Source organism: Ornithorhynchus anatinus, chromosome 15 (assembly GCF_004115215.2).
Source record: "Ornithorhynchus anatinus isolate Pmale09 chromosome 15, mOrnAna1.pri.v4, whole genome shotgun sequence".
Classification (NCBI taxonomy): Eukaryota; Metazoa; Chordata; class Mammalia; order Monotremata; family Ornithorhynchidae; genus Ornithorhynchus; species Ornithorhynchus anatinus.
Window position 1 is genome coordinate 11,902,998 of NC_041742.1, and position 10,937 is coordinate 11,913,934.

The 10,937-nt window shown below is 46.3% G+C and overlaps 1 protein-coding gene and 1 pseudogene across 1 annotated transcript; both read right to left on the minus strand.

Annotated features, from left to right (window-relative positions):
* Positions 1-279: 279 nt before the first annotated feature.
* ORNANAV1R3265 (vomeronasal 1 receptor ornAnaV1R3265) lies at positions 280-1,212 on the minus strand. Its single transcript, NM_001253657.2, has one exon. It carries the CDS (start codon positions 1,210-1,212, stop codon positions 280-282), a length of 933 nt encoding a protein of 310 aa, NP_001240586.1.
* ORNANAV1R-PS4066 (vomeronasal 1 receptor ornAnaV1R-ps4066 pseudogene) lies at positions 9,222-10,144 on the minus strand (annotated as a pseudogene).

The window sequence follows — 10,937 nt, forward strand, 5'->3', positions numbered from 1 at the left end:
GCTTACTATGTGCCGAGCACTGTTCTAAGCGCTGGGGTAGACACAGGGGAATCAGGGTGTCCCACGTGGGGCTCACAGTCTGCACCCCCATTTTACAGATGAGGTAACTGAGGCACCGAGAAGTTAAGTGACTTGCCCAAAGTCACACAGCTGACAAGTGACCGAGCCGGGATTCGAACCCATGACCTCTGACTCCAAAGCCCGGGCTCTTTCCACTGAGCCACGCTGCTTCTCTATCCCAGTGGGCCCCATGGGAGGGCAGGCAACTACCCAAGAAGCCTAAGAGGGATCTGGGTTGGGGTCAGTTGATTGTCTTGTCCAGAATATCCTTATTCTTCGGTCACTGTGAATGATCAGGAATGAACTGATGGTGGAGAAGGTAAGTTGAAATACCAGGTGGCTCTTCACGAGCAGAAGTGACTTTTCTTTCATGTTGACTAGAATGCTCAGCATGATGGTCTGCCTTCCATATAGAAGGACGTAGAGGGAGACCAGAGCGATGACTTTCCTGGCTGCTCTGATTTCAGGCATCGCTCTGGGGGAGCGTCTAGGCTCGTGGAGGTGCTGGACCTGCCGGTGGTGTCTGTGCAGGACAAACACCATGTAGCTGCTGGCCATGCTCATGAGCCCCACGAAGAACAGATCACGGAAAGACAACATGACTGTAATGGCCAAGGTGGTTTCTGCACTTTCGATGACTTCGAAGCAGTATTTGAGATCCAATATGGTTCGAACATTGCCACTGTTGTTCTGAGGGCTTCTCATGTATATCGGTACATCCAATTCTATAAGCAGATTGATGACCCAGGAGAGGGCACAGGAAGGAAGGATGCACTTGGGCAATTTGGCTTTAATTCTTGCCCACCAGGAGGTGCTGGGACTGATGGTGATGGCCTGGAAGACACTCAGGAGGCAGGTGGTGCAGATGCAAAGACCCCGGGCTACTCGATAAAGGTAAATAAGGATTTTACATCCAACGTCATCCAGGAAATTTCTCAGTCCCCAAGCTGACAAGGTCTCTAAGACTCCACTGGTGAGGAGGATGATGGTGTTAGCCAAGGCCAGGTGGGTGAGGATCAGGTCGGAGGAGCTGGGATTGTGGCTGTTGGAGACCACACGGATATGAAACAGGAGGAGGAAGATGTTCAGCAAGAGCCCAAGGCTAAATTGCAAGAGAATCAGCAACCCAAAAGAGAGCTCAGTGGAATTCATTGGCTTGAATATTCAGTTCAAACTAGCAGCAACAACTTGTAGAGCAACATGGAGGAGGAGAGTAGTAGAGAAAGAGGAGTGTAAAAGAGGAGATGGAGAGAGTGAGATAGAGAGAGAGCATTTAGTTATCATCATATTTGAAATAGTCATAGAAATGATATTAATTTAGCCCTTAATGGAATGCAGAACACTGTATGAAGTGTCTGGGAAAATTGCACAGGTGAAAAATAGACATAGTACCTGGCCCTCAAGGGGCTCACAATCTCAGAATAAGGAAAGGGAGAAGGGATAGCCTATAGATGGATAACAGTAAAGCAGTCAAAACTGAAAAACAACAGGAAAGAAATCCACAGCGATATTTACAGCAAGAGGGGTAGGACATTTATTAAAGCATCTCTCTCTCTTTCTATATATATATGCACTCATTAGTGATAAAGGTGGTATTTCTTGAGCTTAATATGTACCAGGCACTGTACTAAGTGCTGGGATGGATAAAAGCAAATTGGTTTGGACACATTGCTTGTCCTACATGATAATAACAGTCTCAATCCCCTTTTACAGAGGCCCAGAGAAGTGAAGTGACTTACACAAGGTCCCACAGGAGACAATTGGCAAAGCTGGGATTAGAACCCATGACCTGCTGACTCTCAGGCCCATGCTCTATCCACTCCACTATGCTGCAATGACATCCTGGATCAGACCAAGCATCCAACCAGTCCACTGCTCTCTCTTCAAACCAACTCCAAAGGCCCTTAGAGGAACAGTGAGACCATTTCTCTCTTGGACATCCATCCCTGAATCTGTGTCCCAACCAATGCCCTCTGACAATCCACTATAGTCAGAGGGACTGATATCTGAGCTCTAGTCACAGGGCACAACTAGCCCCACCAGTGAGAACTGCCAGGTTATATTTTTAAATTTTAATTTAATTTTTCCTTTATGATACTTGTTAAGAGCTTACTATGCGCCAGGTTCTGAACTAAGTTCTGGTGTTGATATAAGATGATCAGGTTAATATAAGCCAATCAAGCTGATATGAACTTATCTAGTTCCTCCTTTCTGGAGAGTTGGGAGATTTCCTTGCAGCTGTACAGGTTCCATCCATCCTTTGTGGCTTATGGGATGTGGATAGTTAAGCACAAAACACAGCCATGGAACAGTAATGTCAGGTCACAGAGAGCACTCTGAGCATAATAATAATTAATTAATTATGGTACTTTTTAAGTGCTTATTTTTGCCAAACATTGTTCTAAACTCTAGGGTACAAACAAGTTGACCAGGTTGGACACAGTCCCTCTCCCACCTGAGGCTCACACTCTTAATCCCCATCTTACAGTTGAGAAAACTGAGGCCCAGAAAAGTGGAGTGCCTTGCCTAAGGTCGCACAGGAGACACGTGGCGGAGCCAGGATGAGAACCCAAGTCCTTCTGACTCTCAGGCCTGGGGTCTCTCAACCAAGCTGTGCACGATCAGTTTCCCATAAGGCCAATCATGCCCCTGGCCACAGTTGAGTCTTTAATGTTAGAGGAAAGACCCTTCCTCCACTGCACTACCCCTTTAGTGAGGATGCCCCTGCTAGACTCTCCCCTCTCTGCACCACGCTCAAAGAGAAAGGCATAGGTCTGAGGTGTGGGATTATCACAGTCACTGGGATGTATGGCAAAGGGGATGTGCTCAGTTGATTCAGTTACTTAAGAACAACAGTGAGGGAATTATAATAATTGTGGTATTTGTTAAGCTCTTACTATGTACCAGGCACTGTATTAAGCACTGGGATGGATCTGAGCAAATCGGGTTGGGCATGGTCCCTGTCCCATATAGGGCTCACTGTCTCAATCCCCACTGTACAGATGAGGTAATTTAGACTCAGACAAGAAAAGTCACTTGCTCAATGTCACAGAGCAGAGAACTGGAAGAGCCAGGATCAGAACTCATGAACCTTTGACTCCTAAGCTGGGACTTTATCTATTACACAATGCTGCTTCGCCAGGGAAGGAATTGACAAGTGATGGAGGGCAAAGTGGGGATGTTTGGAGCATGAAAGGATGATAGAGTGAGAGGCTGGTGCTCAGATAGGAGAGAGAGGTGGAAACATCCAGGAAATTGGAAAAAAGACAGCACATTGGGGTTCATTGCTTTGTTCATTCATTCATTCATTCAATCATATTTATTGAGCAATTACCATATGCAGAGCACTTTACTAAATGCTTGAAAAGTACAATACAGCAATAAAGAGAGACAATCCTTGTCCACAACAGGTTCACAATCTGGGGGATGGGGAGAGAGACAAATATCAAAACAAGTAAACAGCCATCGGTATAAGTAAATAGAATTATAGATATATACTTATATACGTAAGTGCTGTGAGGTGGGGAATGGGGGGAAGAGTAAAAGGACTGAGTTGAGGTGACACAGAAGGAAGGGGGAGATGAAGAAAAGGGGACTTAATCTGGGAAGGCCTCTTGGAGGACGTGCACCTTCAGTAGGACTTTGAAGGGAGGAAGAGTGGTTGTTTGGTGGGTTTCAGGAGGGAGAGTGCTCCAGGCCAGAGGTAGGACATGAGCCAGGGGTCGGTGGCGAGACAGGCAAGATCAAGGCACTGTGAGAAGACTAACACCAGAGGAGTGGAATGTGAGGACTGGGATGTAGAAGAAGAGAAGGGAGGAGAGGTAAAGAGGGGCAAGGGGATGGAGAGCTCTGAAGCCAATAGTGAGTAGTTTATGTTTGATCCAGAGGTTGATAGACAACCACTGGAGATTTTTGAAGAGGGAGGTGCCATGCCCTGAACGATTCTGTAGAAGGATAATCTGGGCAGCAGAGTGAAGTATGAATTGAAGTGGGGAGAGACAGGAGGTTGGAAGGTCAGAAAGGAGGCTGATGCTGTAATCCAGTCAGGTAGGATGAGTGATTGTTCTCTGCTGCCTCCACCTCCAATGTGGTTCCCTGGGCTGAAGAGAAGATCTCTGCAACCCTGACATATCTGCCCACTCCCTCTCCTTTTTCAGTGGGAGCTGGAATCAATGTTCGGTCAGGGGTGTCCTGGAGTGTGTCTGAGAGGGGACAAGGACCAGGTTCTGAGGGGACAAGGACCAGGTTCTCCCAGGCCATGGTCACCGCGGCCCTGCTACGTGGAAAAGCACACTTGCAGGAGGGAGGGGGAACCGTGGGGCACAGGGAGATAAGCGCTTTGTAGCCACCTGTCTCAGCCCCAGTTCTCCCAGCTTCTGGGGTTAACCGGGAGCTCTTCTGAACTTGTAATGCCCATCTATATGGCAACATTTTGCCTTCTATGTATCAAAATGAAAACTGATTTTTTACCTAGATCTTGGCCAGGAGGGCATCCAGTCTAATACTGAGGGGCTTCTGCCTCAAAGGTAATGGAAATGGGAAAGTGGGAACCCTGTGAGAAGGTTCTTCAGGATACCAGTCCTGGCTGCTTCTCCAGAGCTTCAGTCCAAAGCTATGGAGTTTCTATGGAAAGCCTGAAATCTCATTGACAGAGACAGCCTTATCCTACTCACCCCTAATCCATTGGTCCTGCTGGCTGGGAGGGCAGCTTGTGGGCAGTCAAACTCTGGCAGGACATGGTTGAGGCAGCATTTATCATCTGCTTTCCTCACCTCCCCCTTCCCTCAGGAAGTGATTAGTGTGTTTGTGTGTGTGTGTGTGACTCCCTGAGCATTAATCCACTCTGGCACTGTCTGGAACATCTGGAAACACTCAGCCTCCCCCTCCTTGTTGTCCCCAGAGCTGGGAGACGAGGAGCTCGGATCTCTCCCCTTAATTACCCGCTGTTAATTGACCATCAGAGATGTCCCTGGAAAGATGTGGCAGTCTCAGGGTCATAGTCAGCAGTCCAGGGGACAACCCAGCTCCCACCCACAACTTTGCCAGGACCCAAGTCTGTGTCTTCTGTGATGCTGTTTCTTTGGTTCATATTTCCAATCCTCTTACATCAGTAGGCATGCCAGTGATACTTATTTTGCTTGTAGTATGTGCAGAATATTGTGCTTAAGAGAGTGGAGGAGGACAGTTCAGTAGAGTTGGTAGGCATGATCCCTGCCCACAAGGACCTTACAGACCATAAGGGGAGAAAAAAATTAAAATAAGTGGCAGGAGGATATTTACATAACAGGGTGAAATTGAAGTGTTCAAGGGTACAGGCCCAAATGACTCAGAAGGCAGGGTAATAATAATAATGTTGGTATTTGTTAAGCGCTTACTATGTGCCGAGCACTGTTCTAAGCGCTGGGGGAGATACAGGGTAATCAGGTCGTCCCACGTGAGGCTCACAGTTAATCCCCATTTTACAGATGAGGTAACTGAGGCACAGAGAAGTGAAGTGACTTGCCCACAGTCACACAGCTGACAAGTGGCAGAGCTGGGAGTCGAACCCATGACCTCTGACTCCGAAGCCCAGGCTCTTTTCCACTGAGCCACGCTGTAATAATAATGTTAATGATGATGATGGTATTAAGTATTACGATGTGTCAAGCACTGTTCTACACATTGGGGTAGATACAATTTAATCAGGTTGGACACAGTCCCTGTCTCTCATGGGACCCACAGTCTATATCCCCATTCTAAAGATAAGGAAACTGATGAACAGAGAAGCTACGTGATTTGCCCAAGGTCACACAACAAATAAGTGATGGAATCAGGATTAGAACCCAGATCCTTCTGATTCCCAAGCCCTCGAGGGTATAGTCAGGGGAGGTCTCTGGGAGCAACTGTGATTTTAGTTTGGCTTCGAATGTGGGGAGAGTAGTCTGTAGGATATGAAGAGGAAGAGAGTTCCAAGCCAGAGGGAAGAAGTGGGCAAAAGGTCAGGCTTGAGAAAGTCAAAATTGAAGAACAGTGGCATTACAGGAACAAAGTGTGTGGGCTGGGCTGTAGTGGAAGATCAGCGAGGAAAAGTAGGAGGAAGAGAGATTTAGGGTCTAAAAGGAGAAGGTCATGTGCTGAGGGGCTGACCTCAGATTTAGGTGGAAATGAAAGAGCAACCAGAAGACGTTTTGAGTAGTAAGAAGTTGAGAACTGAAGTTAGGACTGGTGTGGGGAAAGACAGGAGGCAGGAAGGTCAGACAGGTTGATGCAGAAGTAGTCAATGTGGGAATATGATAAATGCTTGAATCAGCTTAGTAGCAGTTTGGATGAAGAGAAAGAGATAGATTTGAGGGATGTTGTGACTGTAAAAGCAACAGGATTTAGTGACACACCAAAGGGTTGAGTGAGAAAGATGAGTCTAAGATAATGCCATGTTTACTATTATTCAGGCAGAGAGGACAGTGATATAGTCTCAGTTATGAGTATGTCTTGTAGAGGACAGGGTTTGATTGGGAATAGGAGGGGTTCCTGTTTAGGACAAGTTATGTTTAAGTTGTTGGTACACAAGAAACTGGCCTTCTCTTTGTAGGAAGATGTAAGATTTGTGGGGAGTGGATGTGTGGGAGAGAATTCAGGAGAGGGGTTTGTGGTTGGAGAGTGGCATTTCAGAGTTAGCGAGGTTAGAGATTGTACGGTAACTAGAGATGATGCAATTGAGAGTGTGTCCAGGTTGATGAGTGGGTGAGGTGAGGTGGAGCAGGAGGTCAAAGGAGTTGAGAAGTGAGAGGAGGCAGGCCAAGGGAAGGTTGTCGGGAAACTCAATGTGGATATTGAAGTTCTTGAGGATTAGTGTAGGGATGGAGAAGGAGAGAAGGAATGTGAAATTCAGATTTTTAAAAATTTGGATATGTGACTACCAAACACTGAGGCAATGTCTCATTCGTATGTCTGTGTGGCTCCTCAAGTCATGCCTGTTTTTGAAGCCCCTCCTCAGGTTAGTGCCAAAATTAAGCAACTTTCTTACATGCTATTTCTTGGCTCCACTCCCCTCCATCATCATCATCACTCCACTCACCCTCCTGCTCATTCTCTCCATCAAAAGTACTAATTGAATGCTGAGGTAAGCCCTTAGGAGATTTAGAAGAAGGGTGAAATGATACAGTACATACTAAAAGAAAATACTCATGAGTTACTCATGTCAGACAATAACATTTATTGAGGACCTACTGTGTGCAGAACACAGTACTAAACACTCGGGTACATTTAGTCATTTTTGTATATTCCATTATTTATCCTGATATATTTACCCTACTACCTGCTCCATTTTTGTTCAAGGTTATGTTCCCGCAATTTGTAAATCAGTTTTGTCAACTTGATGCCCCTATTAAATTTCAAGACCCATGAGGAAAGGAGATACTTCTTCTGTACTCTTCCGAGTACTCAGGATATTGCACTCAGCTATGTGAGTCAATCAATCGATCATATTTGACTGAATGCCTACTGTATGTGCTAAATTTTTGATTATGTGCTTGGGAAAGTATAATAGCGTGTTGGGAGACACAATCCCTGCCCACAAAAAGCTTATAACGTAAGGGTACTGAATGAGCATTTTATATATGCAGAGCACTGTATTAAGCATTTGGGAGTATCTAATAGAATAGTTTTAAAGGATTTCTGCTGTTAAGAGACTTACAACCTAATATTATTGACTGTGTGAGAAGCATTAAGCACTGGGGTGAGCACATTAGATTTGCTAGGCATGACCCCAGCCATCAAGGAGCTTGCATTCTAGCTGGGAGGGACAGACAAGAAAAGAGATAAAAGAGATTCAGGTAAGCTGAGAAGTCTCTAGGGATAATGGGTAGTACGTTCAGCTGCTGACTGAATGTGGGGAAGCAGGAGCTCCTCAGGGAAGTTCCACAACGTCCTTTATCTGCAAAGGAGAGCTCTGAACCATTTGCAAAAAAGTCAGTGAGTGATATGAAACTCCATAACACCTGGTCAGCCTTCCTAGCCCCTATAATGCCATGACTGCTGCTGTCTCTACTGCTATCTGTTTCCTGGGGGAATCTGGTCCTGGAGGATGTCTCTAGGCTGGAGAACTTGGGGAGATGTTATCCACAGAGATCCATGCACTGACTAGGTAGATGGGTTTGGAATTTGGCCGGGAAGAGGAGCATAAAAGTTCAGACCAGTCATTCATTAAAACATTGCTATTTTATACACCAATAAACATATGGAATAAGTGATACCCACAACCAAGGATGATATGATTCTCACATCCACTAAAATAATTGTAATTATGGTACTTTTTAAGTGTTTGCTATATGCCAAGCACTGTTCTAAGTGCTGGGTTAGATACTAGTTAAACAGGTTGGATAGAGTCCCTGTCCCACGTGGAGCTCACAGTCTTAATCCCCATTTTTCGGGTGAGATAACTGAGGCCCAGAGAAGTGAAGTGACTTGCCCAAGGTCACATAACAGGCATGTAGCAGAGCTGGGATTAAAACTGTGTGGGATATTGACTCCCTCTTAATCGAAATCAGAGTCTGAGTCAGGAGCAGAAAGAGTCTTTATTCTTTCTCATGAGAAAGGGCACCACCCCTGCCGCTCAAGCGGCGTCCACCAGGGAGTACGCCCGTTGATTATGCGAAGCCGATTTTTATAGTCCTAACGCATATCCCTCCCACCAACTAACCCCTTTTCTCCACTGGCTGGATACTTGGGGCGTACAATCTAATTGCGGCCGCTAGCATCAATAAGCACTCGCGCGCCGATATGAGAAAGGCCTAAGAGGGGTTACGTGGCCTTGTGGTCTAAGTTAGTTCATGTTTTTCTTTGGAAAAGGGATCGTGGGTTTGGCCCCCACCCTGCTGGCTCTATCTTGGTTTTACCCTGTGGCAGTTTCATCTCCTTTATTCCCCTCCGGGTCTGTACATCTGGTGTCACCCACTGGGACCACACCCTTGCCATAGCACAAGTCAGTTCTGTCCTGGGGGTGACCTAAACCTGGCCCGGGGAGATAGCTTCTGCCTCCCCTCCTAGGGCCACATGAGGGAACTTCACTGGGTTCCATCCCTCACAGAACCCAGGTTCTTATGACTCCCAGGCCCATGCTCTATCCACTCATCCATGCTGCTCACAGGGGGACCTAGGGGAGGGCAGGCAACTATCCTCGAACGCTATGAGGGATCCGGGTTGGGAACAGGTGATTCCCTTTTCCAGAATGTCCTTATTCTCCTGTCGCTTTCAATTATCAGGAAGAGACTGAAGGCAGAGAAGGTGAGTAGAAATACCAGGTGCCTCTTCACGAGCAGGGGTGAATTTTCTTTCATGGTGACTAAAACACTCAGCATGATGGTCTGTCTTCCATAGAGGAGGACGTAGACATTGACCAGGGCGATGACTCTCTTGGCCGCTCTGTCCTTGGGCATCGCCCTGGGGGAGCGTCCAGGCCCATGGAGGTGCTGAACTTGCCGGTGGTGTCTGTGCAGGACAAACACCATATAGCTGCTGGCTGTGCTCATGAGCCCTAAGAAGAACAGATCCCGGAAAGACAGCATGACTGTAATGGCCAAGGTGGTTTCTACACTTTCGATGATTTCACAGCAGTATTTGAGATCTAATATGGTTCGATCATTGCCACTGTTGTTCTGGGGCTTTTCATGTATATTGGTATATCCAAGTCTATGAGCAGATTGATGACCCAGGAGAGGGCACAGGAGGGGTGGATGCACTTGGGCAATTTGGCTTTGATTCTTGCCCACCAGGAGGTGCTAGGACTGATGGTGATGGCCTGGAAGACACTCAGGAGGCAGGTGGTGCAGATGCAAAGACCCCGGGCTACTCGATAAAGGTAAATAAGGATTTTACATCCAACATCGTCCAGGAAATTTCTCAGGCCCCAAGCTGACAAGATTCCACCGGTGAGGAGGATGATGGTGTTAGCCAAGGCCAGGTGGGCCAGGATCAGGTCAGAGGGGCTGGGCTTGTGGCCGGTGGAGACCACACGGATATAGAACAGGAGGAGGAAGACATTCACAGATAGCCCAAGGCTGAATTGCAAGAGAATCACCATCCCAAAAGAGAGTTCATTGGAATTCATTGGCTTCACTATTCATTTTAAACCAGTGGCAATAGCTTATAGAACAACGTGGAGGAGGAGAGTCATAGAGGAAGGAGAGTGTAAAGGAGGAGTTGGAGAGGGTGTGATAAAGAGAGAGAAAGCATTTAGTCAACATCATCGTAGGACTAGTCATAGAAATGGGTACTGATTGAGCCCTTAATGGAATGTCAAACATTGTACTAAGTGTCTGGGAAAATTGTATAGGTGAAAATTAGACAAAATTCCTGGCTCTCAAGGGGCTCACTATATAAGAATAAGAAAAAGGAGGAGGGATAGCCTACAGATGGATGGGTAATATACAGTAAAAACTGAAAAACAACAGAAAATAAATGCACAGTGATACAGCAAGAAGGAGAGGGCATTTCTAGAGCACGTATCTATCTATCTACCTCTCTATCATGTGCATCCCACATATTTGACAGGCCATTAAAAAGAAAAAAAAATCCTGTATATTTTGTGCAGTTCTGCAAGAGGTACTATCACTGTAACCTCTTGTTTTGGGGTTCCAGACTGGGGGTGGCATCTGTTGGGATCCCTTCCTAGTAAAATAAGGACAGCAGTAATAATAAAAATAATGATAATAGTGGTATTTGTTAACTTTACTATGCACCAGGGACCATGCTAAGCACTGGTGTGGATACAAGCAAATCGGGTTGAATGAAGTTCCTGCCCCACGTGGGGCTCACAGTCTCAATCCCCATTTTACAGATGAGGTAAATGAGGCCCAGAGAAGTGAAGTGACTTGCTCCAAGTCACACAGCAGACAGTGGCA

Coding starts and splice junctions, on each gene's coding strand:
- ORNANAV1R3265 (NM_001253657.2), bottom strand. CDS start 1,212: ATGAATTCCACTGAGCTCTCTTTTGGGTTGCTGATTCTCTTGCAATTT.